The sequence below is a fragment of the Neovison vison genome, chromosome 7, assembly GCF_020171115.1.
Source record: "Neovison vison isolate M4711 chromosome 7, ASM_NN_V1, whole genome shotgun sequence".
Taxonomy (NCBI): Eukaryota; Metazoa; Chordata; class Mammalia; order Carnivora; family Mustelidae; genus Neogale; species Neogale vison.
Genome location: NC_058097.1, coordinates 198,653,221 through 198,666,489, shown reverse-complemented (window position 1 = coordinate 198,666,489; position 13,269 = coordinate 198,653,221). Strand labels below are relative to the sequence as shown.

Genomic DNA, 13,269 nt, shown 5'->3' with positions numbered 1-13,269 from the left:
AGGGCCTTTCCAAATTATAAGAGGATGTGGCTTCCCCCATGCTGAGCCCCTTGCCCACTGGTACTGAGGTGCAGCTAGCAGCACCCCCAATGCCAGCCTCTCTGGTGGTCCAGGGAGCCCACTGGAGCCAACTGTCTAAAGTGGAAAGGAGGGGTGTCTGGATGGCTCAATCGGTTAAGCATCTGCCTTCCACTCAGGTCATGATCTCAGGGTCTTGGGATCGAGCTCTCTATTCATCGGGGAGTCTGCTTCTCCCTGTCACTCTCCCTGAGTGCTTTCCCTCTATCTCTCAAGTAAATAAATGAAATCTTTAAAAAAATAAATAAATAAGTGGAAAGGGAATTGTGTTTCTCACTGAAAACAACAGCATCCTTGTAAGCGAGGCAGCCCGCTGGGACACTGCAGCTTATCATCCTGCTCCTGGCCAATCCCTGGTCAGGAGGGCTCTCCTGGCTCCGTCCCACAAGCAGAATCAGTAACGATGTGCCTGGCCACACAAATGAGACTTCCAAGGACACTTATTTTTACCAAGTTCTGGGAGGTACCCGAGGGGCTCATCATCTGGCCTAGACAATGGCAAAAGGGTACTTTCATGATTCAGAGAAAGCCGACCTGGGGTGCCTCCACTTGGAGAGAAACAGCCAACTTACACATGCTGGTTATGGTCATTCGTGCCTGCACGCACACGCACACACACATTGGCAGACACCAGAAACATTATAACTACACTGCAGATCCTTATCCAAAAGACATGTATGTCTCAAGACCCCACACGAATGACTTCCCAGAGTACCAGACGTTGCCCCAGACACGACTATTCCTTCCAAGATGCTGTACCCACTAGTGCTAAGTGGGCCCATATTACATCAGGCCACTGGGGAGTGACAGCCCTCACTGACTGGGTGTGCAGACACGGCTGTGGGGAGCCCTCATCCAGGCTCTAGCCAAATTGGTGGTAGATAACTACCTCCTTTGTTCCCAAACAAAACCCTGAAAGTCTCCCAGGGGGAGACTTTGGCCCCAGGGTGACAGACCCCTCTAGGGCTGACAAATGTGTTTCATCGGGCCACTGCTGCCCCCTGCTGGAACTATTAAGTATGCATCCACCATCCCCGGTAGCTTACCTGGACTCTGGCCGGTAAGCTCTCTCCTGCCGGCTACCTCCCATCACAGGATCTCCCTCTCAACCAGATGTGTGTTCATCCCCTTCGACCCACCAGACATCATGGATTCAGATCGAGGTGCCCATTTCACCTCCCAAGTGTTCAATCATGAGTTGCAGAACATGGGATCTCATGGAATTTCTACCTAGATTATGGGCCCCCCCATGGCCAGACCAAGAGAGACATAATGGCCTACTCAGAGACATGCTCCTCAAGCTTTTATTGTATTTTACTTTTTAAAAGATTTTGTTTATTTATTTGAGATAAAGAGAGAGAGCATGAGCACGGGGAGGGCAGAGGGAGAGGGAGAAGCAGACTCCCCGCTGATCAGGGAGCCTGATGCAGGGCTCAATCCCAGGACCCTGAGATCAGGACCTGAGCCAATCAGACACTTAACTGACTCAAGCATCGGTTAAGTCAGACACTTAACCTCAAGCTTTTAAACAATAAGTGGTTTCTCCAAATAGGCAGAACTTTTACCCCACTCTCTAATGCTAATTCCTGGCCCTAGAGTCTCCAAACAAATTAGGCCCTAGAGTCACCCCACAGTAACTACCAAGTCTCCTCGAAATAAGACCCACCCATGGGCTTTATTACCAAAACCCTACTGTTTTGGTCTGCATTGACCAATGTAGCCCTAGCTCAGAGAAACTCAAAGCACGCCACCCACACCCCCTAATAAGGGCATGGACCCCAAGTCTTGTTGCTCTTTCTGTCTGCACCTGCCTTGATCTCCCCACGTTGCCCTTCAAGGTATGACCTCAAGTCGTAAACTTCTCTATGTCAGTTTCTCCTGTGATCTTTCACTGAACCACAGGGTACCACCCGGTGTCCTGTGCTCCACTCATCAAATGCTAATTTAACAAAATTGTAAGAGGGCTACAGGAAAATGCAGAGCATGTTAATGGGAATTGGGTGAAGAGGAGCCTTGTTACGTAGCATTAGACAAGACTTACAGAACTACAGAGGTGTAGTTAAGGAGCTATGCCTGATGGCCCCATCTGTGTCTGTGCCTCATGTACATGATAAGATTGGCTACTTTGAACGGTTGCTACCATAAAAATGAGAACTTTGGGAATACTGAAAGGAATAAAAATGTGGCTCAGAAAGAGAGGGCTGACAGAACCTTCTTTAAGGGGCTGTCTGTGGCCGTATCCAGGAAGAAGCTCTAAAACTACAATTAAGACAGAGAATTTACCATAATTTCTAGCATCTCTTCATTGTTTTCTGGTGTCACCATCCATTCCCCAACTTGTTTTTCTTTTTATAAGAATCCTTTCAAGAATTACACCTGGGTGTCTCAGTTGGTGAAGTTGGTGTCTCAGTTGGTGAAGCATCTGCTTTTGACTAAGGTCATGATCCCAGAGTCCTGGGATTGAGTCCCGAGTTGGGCTCCCTACTCAGTGGGGAGACTGCATTTCCCTCTGCCTCTGCTGTTCCCCCTGCTTATGCTCTCTCTCTCTCAAATAAATAAATAAAATCTTTTAAAAAAAAAGAATGACTACAAAACACAAAGTAAATGAAATGTGTTCACTGGTAACCCTATTGCAAAAGGAGCATCATGGGAAAACATGGCGGGGAGACTTCAGGATAATTCTACTGCTCCACATCAAACTGGAAAGAAACTGACCCAATTCTCTCTCCACAGCATTACTTTGTGTTATTTCAATCCTTGACTGTGTCTAAGGGCTTCTTTAATAGGCCAATCTGTAATCCATTCTGGAGAATGCTTTGTGTGAGAAGCATTTTGACGAGAAGAATATTGTGATGTGTCGTAAGGGAAAGTGTTCTGTATTTGTTAGGTCTGGTGGGTTTATGGTATTAAGTCTTCTGTGTCCCTGCTGATAGTCAGCCTTAGTGTTCTCTCTGTTTCATAAAGTGGGTTATGGAAAGTTCAATTATTATTGTTGCATTTTCCACATCTGCCTTCGCTTCTGTCGATTTTTGCTTCATGTGTTTTAGGGTTCATGCTGATTAATATTCATGCTTATTATATCTTCCTAATGAATTGACCTGTTTATCATCCTGAAATGTCCCTCTTTTTCCTTTGTTGTTGTCTTTTTCTTTTTTTAAGATTTTATTTATTTGACACGGGGAGACACAGCGAGAGAGGGAACACAAAAAGGAGGAGCAGGAGAGGGAGGAGTAGACTCCCTGCTGCGCAAAGAGCCTGATGCGGTGCTCGATCCTAGAACCCTAGGATCATGACCTGAGCCAAAGGCAGACACTTAACGACTGAGCCACAGAGGTGTCCTGCCTTAGTTGTTATCTTAAAGTCTATTTTTGTGATATTTGTACAAGCACACTATCTGTCTTGTGGCTGCTGTTCGAATGGTATGTCTTTTTTATATCCTGTTACTTCCCATTAATCTGTACCATTGAATCAAAAGTATATTTTCTGAAGACAGCATGCAGCTGGGTATTGCTTTTATCCACTTTGATTGGATTATAGATGTTATTGATATGGTTGGCATCACATCGATTGTTTTGCTTTTTTTTCCCTTTATGCGTCCTATTTTGTTCCTCTGGTCCTCTTTCAAAATCACCTTTTGGGGCGCCTGGGTGGCTCAGTGGGTTAAGCCGCTGCCTTCGGCTCAGGTCATGATCCCGGGGTCCTGGGATCGAGTCCCACATCGGGCTCTCTGCTCAGCAGGGAGCCTGCTTCCCTCTCTCTCTCTCTGCCTGCCTCTCTGTCTGCTTGTAATCTCTGTCTGTCAAATAAATAAATAAAATCTTTAAAAAAAAAACAAAACCAAAATCACCTTTTGTTTCAAGTGACTATTTCTAGGGTATCATTAAGTTCATTTAAGGATTTTTAACTGTTTTGGTTTTTTTTTCCTCGGCGGTCGCTCTAGAGCTGACAGCGCATGTCATAACTAATCAGAAACCATTTTATGTTTAGATTCCAGTATGACGTAGAAACTTCACTCTGTTGTAGCTCTATTTCTTCCCTTAACCATTTTTGTGCTATTATTAGTAGGCACACTAATGTGGCTTTTTTTAAGATTTTATTTATTTATTTGACACAGAGAGAGATCACAAGTAGGCAGAGGTGGGTGGGGAAGCAGGCTCCCTGCTGAGCAGAGAGCCCGATGCGGGGCTTGATCCCAGGACCCCGGGATCACGACCTGAGCCGAAGGCAAAGGCTTAACCCACTGAGTCACCCAGGCGCCCCACACTAATGTGTTTTTGAAAGATTTTATTTATGTGTTTATGGGGGGAGGGGTAGTGGAGGGAGTAAGAGGATCTCAAGCACACCCAGCACAGAGCCCAGAGCAGGGCTCGATCTCACAACCATGAGATTATGACCTGCACCAAAATCAAGAGTTGGACACCTGAGTGAGCCACCCATACTAATATGTTAATAGAATATACTTTTCACAGTCTAAAATAGTCACCCCTTGCCTTCTTTCTTGTTTTTAAGATGCATTCCGTTAAAGAGACCGGATGCAGTGCATCTTCCCCAGGATCAGAACCCTCCTCCTTTCTTAAGGAAAGCTCTGTACCAACACCGCCCAGCAAACAGGCAATATCAGTTTCATTTTGGTGGTGTACATATGAATGCCTCTTTAAAACTGTCTTCTGTCCATAAATAAGTTCCATAGTTAAGAATTTTTAAATACAAAGAATGGGACAGGAGGGAGAACAGGAAGCAGAATGACTCATGAGAGTTTTGTAGCAAAAGAAAGATGATGGCAGTCAAGTCGTTGAGCAGAGATGAGGAAGCGAGACCCCTTGTGAAAATGAAGGGGTTGGCTTTGGGCAGGAGAAGGCCATGCTGAGCAACAGGAGAAAGGCAGAGTTTGGGTGTAAAGGTCAGAGTAAGAAGTGAGGTTCTCCTCTGCCACTTTCCCCTCACTGACGTAAGTAGCTGGGTTCTCAGCGGCGAGTACACACACATGAGAGGCAGTGTTCTAAGTTGGAGGAGAAACGACTGGATATGGAACCTGGACCTCCTCTAAAGCCAGACTGTACACTTACCTAGAAAGATAGCAAGATGGCCAGTGAGTCTCAAGGATTCACTTGGCATTTCCACTTTCACATTTCCTGAGAAAGTGAGCAACCACATTCATTGACTTGAGTCCCAAGCACAACATGGAGAAAAGGTACTTCACACAACATGGCCAAGTCCACAGGGTTCTACTAGGGGGCACGTGGCAGTTTCAAAAGGCACAGACAGAATGGGATCGGCATCCTACTTGGTATCCTACCGTTCCTACCCCTGACTCTGTGGAGTTTCCAGTCTCACAGAGCAGAGCCTCGTGTGGGTGAGGCCAGGGTAGTCAGAGTTTTTTTCACGGTGGGAGGTGAAATTCGGGAAGCCTTTGGGTGATCCCTGTCCTTAGCTCTGGTGTCCCCAAAAGGATACATCAGCAGGCACAACAGCTTGCTTGAAGGAAGGGTCTAAGGAGAGGAGAGCCGGAGGCACGAGGGGTCAGAGTTGGGGATGCTGTCGGGCTTCCACAAGTTGAAGTGAGGAGACCTTGAGGAGTGAAGTGAGCAGTGCCTGCAAAGAAATAAGAAACTAGGATCCGGGGTGCCTGGGTGGCGTCTGCCTTCGACTCAGGTCATGATCCCAGGGTAGGCAGAGAGTATCACAAGTAGGCAGAGAGGCAGGCAGAGAGAGAGGAGGAAGCAGGCTCCCTGCCGAGCAGAGAGCCCGATGGGGCACTCCATCCCAGGACCCTGAGATCATGACCTGAGCCGAAGGCAGAAGCTTTAACCCACTGAGCCACCCAGGCGCCCCTGAAGAGTATGGACATTTTAATATGTATTTTTCCAATCCATGAACATGAAATGTCTTTCCATTTCTTTGTGTCATCTTGAATTTCTTTCATCAGTGTTTTATAGTTTTCAGAGTATAGATCTGTCGCCTCTTTAGTTAAGTTTATTCCTCAATATTTTATTCTTGGTGCATTTGTAAATGTGATGGATTTCTTAATTTTACTCTCTGTTTCATTATTAGTGTATAGGAATTTAACAGATTTTTGTACATTGATTTCATAATCCTGTGACTTTATTGAATTCATTTATCAGTTCTAGTAGTCTTTTTGGCAGTCTTTGGGGTTTTCTATATACCGTATCATACCATCCACAAATAGTGACATTTTGATTTCTTCCTGGCCAATTCGAATGCCTTTTATTTCTTTTTGTTGTCTAATTGATGTGGCTAGAACTTCTAGGATGATGTTGAATAAAAGTTGTGAGAGTGGACATCCTTGTCTTGTTCCTGACCTTAGGAGAAAAGTTCTCATTTTTTACCATTGAGTGTGATGTTGGCTGTATGTTTTTCATATAAGGCTTTTATTAGGTTGAGGTATGTTCCCTCTAGACCTGCTTTGCAGAGGGTTTTTATATGAATGGATGTTGTACTTTGTCAAACACTTTTTCTGCATCTATTGAAATGTTCATATGGTTTCTATTCTTTCTCTTATTGATTTGCAAATATTGAACCACCCTTGAATCCTGGGAATAAACCCCACTTGATCGTGATGTATGATTTTTTTAATGCATTGTTGGATTTGATTTGCTACTATTTCATCTCTATATTCATCAGATTAAATCCCTGGCAGTCGTTTCTTCTTCTTCTTTCTTTTGGGGGTGAGTTCCTCCATCTTGTCATTCTGTCTAGGTCTCTGTGTATGTTAGGAAAGCCTATTATATTCCCGCTCCTGAGAGTGATGGTTGCATTAAGAAGAGGTCCGATACATTCTTGGGTCTCGTGCTTCAGGAAGTGTTTCAGAGTATGCAATCTGTGGTTGCGTTTTGCCTGCTTCTTCCCTGGAGTCAGTCCCCTGCAGAGTTTCTCTTTGCCTGTAGGGGGAGTGTTTAAAACTTGTCCTCTGCATGGCAAATTCTAACTAGGTGTGTTTTGGTCGGCTTGTTAAAGGAAGCTAGATCCTATCTCCCCTAAAGCTGAAGCTTGGCAGCAGCACTCTATGATCAGTAGACTTGGTGTGTGCATGCGCTGGTCTTCTAGGGGAGAGGGCTCCTGCGATGGTTCTCAGCCTGACTTGCCCTAGTAAAGATGGACCGGCGGGGCTCAGGGTTTGGTGTAAGAAGCTACGGTCTCCACTAGGGGCGCTGTGCTGCTCGCTGAAGTCTGTCTGTGTTGGTGGTGGGGTGGGGGGAGATTGGCCTCACCCTATTCTCATCCCAGGAGCAGGGAATTCCCATTTGCTGCTGTTCAGGAAGTCCTCACAGAAGAACCAACAGTCTCCCCTCTTGTGTTCTCAGCTTCCATCAGATCCCTGCCTCCATCGCGTCTGTCGGCCCACCAGGTGGCACAGTTCTCCTGTGTTTTATGTCAGGTGTCACGCTGGGTTTCAAAACTCCAGAGTCTGGGGCCCCGGTGTGGTGCAGACTGGCACTGATCCTCTGGGAGAGGGTCTCCCCACACTGTCGCCGGTGCCAGCTTGTCCCAGAAAAGTGGTCACACAACAATGTGGGGCTAGGGGGTTATGGTAAAGGGCAGCCAAAAGCTGGTTTCTAGGTTAGCTGCCTTCAGCAGCTGCCTCTGCTGCTATTCTAATTACGGGGCCCCTCCAGGGCTCCTGTCTCCCCCCCCCCCTGAGAGGCAGTGCTACCTCTCCCAAATGCACTCCAAGGAGGGAAACTGTTCCTACCCTGGGGACGCGGGGGATCTTCAGAGAACGCTGTCCACTCCCTGGTCTCTACCATCCTTCCTCCCTGGAGCACAGCTGCGCGGCCAGGCAGGACCCAAGCAACTTCTTGAACTTTGGATTTTGAGTTCCTCTGCTTCTAAAGATTTGGGGTAGTCAGCCCCTCTCCTTTTCCCAGTCAGTGGTTTTGGGGAAGAGTTTTTCTTGTGCAGTCCCCTGCGTGCTCGCTCGCTCTCTCTCTCTTTCTCTCTCTCTCTCTCTCCTCTCAAACTCCTCTCCATGATGAGGGCTCCCTCCCCTATACAGAAAAGCACACTTCTTTTTTCCCCCAAATCAACTCTCAGCAGTTCCTACCGTCTAATGTGGCTGTTTTTCCCCCCTCTAGCTGGGCAGTTTGTTCTTTCAGTATTCACATCAGTTTCTCGGGGTGTTCAGAATGTGTTTGAGGGATGAGGCAAGCAGAGGATCTCCATACTACTCTGCCTTCTGAACTTGAAACCCAAACCTATATTCATCAGAGATATTGGCTTGTTTGTATTTCTCTCTCTCTCTTTTGTGGTGTCTTATCTGATTTTGGTACCAAGGTGATACTGGGTTCATAGAATGAATTTGCAAGTTTTCTTCCCTCTTCTATTTTTTTGAAACAGTTTGAGAAATGGTATTAAATCTTCTTTAAATGTTTGGTACAATTTACCTGTGAAGCAATCTGGTCCTGGACTCGTGTTTTTTGAGGAGTTTTATGGTTACTGATTCAATTTCATTGCTGGTAATCCATCTGTTCAAATTTTTTATTTCTTCCTGCTTCAGTTTTGGTACATAATATGCTTCTAGGAATTTATCCATTTCTTCTAGGTTGTTGAATTTGTTGGCATGTAGGTTTTCATAATATTCTGTTCCAATTATTTGTATTTCTGTGGTGTTGATTATCTATTCTCTTTCATTAGTGGTTTTGTTTATTTGGGCCCTCTCTCTCTCTTTTTTCTCTGGCTAGAGGTTTATCAATTTTGTTGATCTTTTCAAACAACCAGCTCCTGGTTCCCTTGATCTGTTCTACTGGGTTGTTTTTTGGTTTTGTTTTGTTTTGTTTGTTTGTTTAGTTTCTATGTCATCGATCTCTGCTCTGATCTTTATTTTTTTTTTGCTGGGTTTGGCTTTTGTTTGTTCTTTTTCTTGTTCTTTTAGGTGCAAGGTTAGGTTTTCTATTTGAGATTTTTCTTGCTTCTTGAAGTAGGCTTGTGTTGCTATAAACCTCTTTCTTGGACACACTTTTGTTGCCTCTCAAAGATTTTGGACCACTGTGTTTTCATTTTCTTTTTCATGTAATTTTTTATTTCTTCTTCAACTTCTTGGTCAACCCACTCATTTTTTAGTAGATGTTATTTAACCTCCATGTACTTGTGCTTTTTCCAGGTTTTTTCTTGTGGTTGATTTCTAGTTTAAGAACACGGAGATCAGAAAAGATGCATGGTATGACTTCAATTTTTTTTAATTTGTTGAAACTTGTCCCATGTGCACTTGCAAAAGAATGTGTATTCTGCTGTTTTAGGATGGAATGTTCTGAATATGTCTGTTAAAGTCCCCTGGTCCAGTGTATCATTCAAAACCACTGCTTCCTTGATTTTCCACTTAGATGATCTATCCATCAACATAAGTGGGGTATTAAAGTCCCCTACTGTTATTGTACCATTATCAATTATTTCCTTTATGTTTGTCATTAGCTGTTTTATGTATTTGGATGCTCCCATATTGGGTGCATATTTACAATTTTTATATCCTCTTGTGGCTTGTCCCCATTATTATTATATAATACCCCTCTTTGTCTCTTGTTAGAGTCTTTGTTTTGAAGTCTATTTTTGTCCAATATAAGTATCGCTACCCTGGTTTTCTTTGGATGTCCACTGGCATCACTTTCAATCTGCAGGTGTCTTTCCGTCTGAAATGAGTCTCTTGAGGACAGCATATAGATGGGTCACTTTTTTTTATCCACTCTGTAACCCTATGTCTTTTGACAGGAGTTATTTACTCCATTTATATTCAGAGTAATTATTGATAGGTGTGTATTTATTGCCATTTTGTTACTTGTTTTGTGTTTGTTTCTATAGATTTTCTCTGATGGTTTCTTCTCTTGCTTCTCTTGGCTTTCTATAGTGATATACTTGAATTCCTTTCTCTTTATTCTTTGCATATCTATTACTGGTTTTCAAATAGTGGGTCTCATTAGGTTTGTATATAACATCTTCTGCATTTAGCAATCTATATTAAGTTGCTGGTTTGAATGCATTCTTTACTCAAATTTGAACCCATTCTTTACTCCCCTCCCCCAACCCATGTTTTAATATGTCATGTCCAGGGCACCTGGGTGGCTCAGTGGGGTAAAGCCTCTGCTTTTGGCTCAAAAGCAGGGTCTTGGAATCGAGCCCCGCATCCGGTTTTCTGCTCAGCAGGGAGCCTGCTTCCTCCTCTCTCTCTCTGCCTGCTTCTCTGCCTACTTGTGATCTCTGTCTGTCAAATGAATAAATAAAATCTTTTAAAAATAAATAAATAAATATGTCATGTCCTATTTTACAACCTTTTATTTTATAAATCTCTTGACTGATTTTTGCAGTCAAGAAAAGTAAAAGAAGTAAAGTCAAGAAGTAAAAGCATTTTTGAAAACTTTTTTACTGCTTTTGTGTTTTTTGCTTTTCATAATCTTGCTTATGGTCTTTCCTTTCCACTCAAAGAATCCCCTTTAATATTTCTTGCCAGGCTGGTTTAGTGGTCATGAGCTCCTTTAGTTTTTGTTTGCCTGGGACACTTTTTATCACTCTCTCTATTCTGATTGATAGCCTTGCTGGATACAGTAGTCTTGGCTGCATATTTTTCCCTTTCAGTGCTTTGAATATATCATGCCACTCTCTTCTGATCTGCAAAGGTTCTGATGAAAAATCTGCTGATAGTCTGATGGAGTTTCCCTTGTAGATAACTATCTTTTTGTTTAGCTGCTTTAATTTTTTTTTTCTTTATCACTACTTTTTGCCATTTCAATTACTATGTGTGTTGGTGTGGACCTCCTGGGTTGAATTTGGGGTTGGGGGGGGTAGGACTTTCTGTGCTTCCTGGATCTGGATATCTGTTTCTTTCAGATTTGAGAATTTTTTAGCGATTATTTTTTCCAATAAGTTTTCTGTCCCCTTTTCTTTTTTCCCCCCATGTTTTTATTTAAATTCCAGTTAGTTAACATACAGTGTGATATTAATTTCTGATTTTGGGTGTACAATATAATGATTCAGCACTTACATACAACACACAGGGCTCATCACAGCAAGTGCTCTCCTTAATCCCCATCACCCATGTAATCCCTTTTCTCTCAGCCAGCTACATCTTAATTCCATGGTTTTCCTTTGTTTCTGAATGTGTATTAATAATTTACCAATAAATTTGAAACTTTCAACCACTTTCCAAAAATATTAGATTATTCATAGAATTACGTGTTCCCAAAATTATTTAACTGCAAATTAATGTAAGTGAGATTTGTTTTCCAGTATATTTTTCTTGGTACTTTGTAGATATAAAAGAACATTCTTGTGTTTTATTTTTATTTCATACTATTTCTTTTCCTCACCAGTCAGCTCATGGAAACACCTTAAAATTTTGTCACTTTTATGAAGGAATTTATTTCATTTACCTTTCTTGAGAATTCTTTGCTAGAAAAACAAAACAGAAACAATCAGTCAACCAATCAACCATTCAACAAGCAAAAACAAATATTAAAAAAAAACAAAGATTAAAATAAGTTTGTGTGTTTTCCATGCACAAGTACAAACTAATCCTCCAACTATCAGCTTTTTATAACCCAACAAAATTCATGGCTTATTGTATTAATGTTGGAAAAGTCTCTGCTGCCTGTGCAGATCCAAGACATTTCTGCAGTAAGACCCAAGAAGACAGTTTTAAAAGTTGCTACCCTCACTTAGTCTTTTCAGATTTCCCACCAGTCACACCTTTGGAAAGTCAAGAAGTAGACTGACAATCTTAAGAGGATTCCCTCATTTGTCTGGATTGAATTGTGTTCCCCCATCCCCAAATTCATACACTGAAGTTTTAACTCTCAGTATCTCAGAATGTGAAATTATCACATTCAGATATAGTTGTTGAAGATATAATTAGTTAAGAGGAGGTCATACTGGAGTAGGTTGGGCCCCTGATCACTATGACTGGTATCACAAAAGGGAAAATTTCAACACAGAGACCTGCCTGGAAGAATGCCATGTGAATATTGGAGTTATGTTGCCACAAGCCAAAGATACCAGAGGCTGGAAGAGAGGCTTGGAACAGACACTTCCCTAAGGACTTCAGAGGGAATGTGGCCCTGCTGACACTTGAGCTCAGACTCCCATCCTCCAGAACTTTGAGGAAATAAATTTCTGCTGTTAAGTCACTCAGTTTGTGGAACTTGAGTATGGAGACCCCAGGAAACTAATATACCCTTTTTCTCATTTAAAATATTTTGCTGGTTTTTATTTTCTCTATCCTCAATCTTTCCATTACTCATGGCAGCAAAATTATCTGAATACCAAGATGCCTAAACAAGATTTCTTTCCTCTATTATCTTTCAAAAAAACATTTTAACTCTATGTGATCTTCCTAACATTATTCCTTTATTGGCCATGATATTTCTTTCCCCTTCATATCCAAGTGTCCTGTGGATCTCAGAATCATGAAATACCATCATGAATGTGTGTCTCTTATGAAGGTAGGTAATATGTGCCATCACAACAGAGCTAATTTTCATCTCTTCACCACTGAAACTATTGATGAGATCTGGGCAGAGAGGATTTCTGCAATCTAGATTGGAACTCACAGGGATTAGAAGTGACCCTGCCACTCATGAAAGGCAGCGGCCTGAGACAAAAGTATCCCAGGCAAAGCTGAACCTTCTCAGTGATCTGAAGGACTCATGTGGTGTTTTGCCTTCCTCACCCAAAGACCTAAGGGGTACAGTTCCTCCCAGGAGGTGGCTAGAAGATTTACTCACTTATTTTTCACATCGTGGAGGGTGTCAAGCAGAGGCAGATTTTTTGTTTCAGGTAGGAAGAAGACAGCAAGACCAGCAATAATGGGCGAGACTCCGTAGATGATCCAGGGCAAAATGGAAAAATACTCCATTAGCATCATCAAGAGGGGAGCCAGCGTTGCCCCACACCTACTAGCCACTGTTTCTAATCCTAAAGCTCGTGCCCTGCGGGTTAAACAACAATACATAATAATCTGATAAAAATCTGCACAAGCAACCTAAGATACATTATTCTGACTTCATAAAAGATGGAAGATGCTAGAACACAATTGTTAAGTATATGGGGTTTGGTGATAAACACTGTTTTTTAGATTTGCTCTATGATTTCCCAGCTGTCTTTGTTAAGCTCAAATTCATAACTTGATTTCATAATTTTACACAAATATTATATATTGCACCTACCCTAATGAGTTGTCTGGAAGATTAA

General features: G+C 42.6%; 1 protein-coding gene across 7 annotated transcripts in view; it reads right to left on the bottom strand.

Moving 5' to 3' along the window:
• LOC122913033 (solute carrier family 22 member 10-like) overlaps positions 1-13,269 on the bottom strand; it is a 46,521-nt gene that overhangs the window by 9,039 nt on the left and 24,213 nt on the right. For 2 of the 7 annotated variants that reach the window (XM_044259508.1, XM_044259509.1), the window contains exons 9-11: positions 12,804-13,007; positions 11,454-11,472; positions 4,348-5,670 (exon numbers count right to left, since the gene is read on the bottom strand). In XM_044259508.1, coding sequence (XP_044115443.1) covers positions 5,599-5,670; positions 11,454-11,472; positions 12,804-13,007 — 295 coding nt within the window. In that variant the 3' untranslated portion in view covers positions 4,348-5,598. Of the gene's footprint in view, positions 1-4,347; positions 5,671-11,384; positions 11,473-12,803; positions 13,008-13,269 lie in introns of those variants that run through there. The other 5 variants (XM_044259510.1, XM_044259511.1, XR_006385697.1 and 2 more) reach the window with 5 other exon arrangements.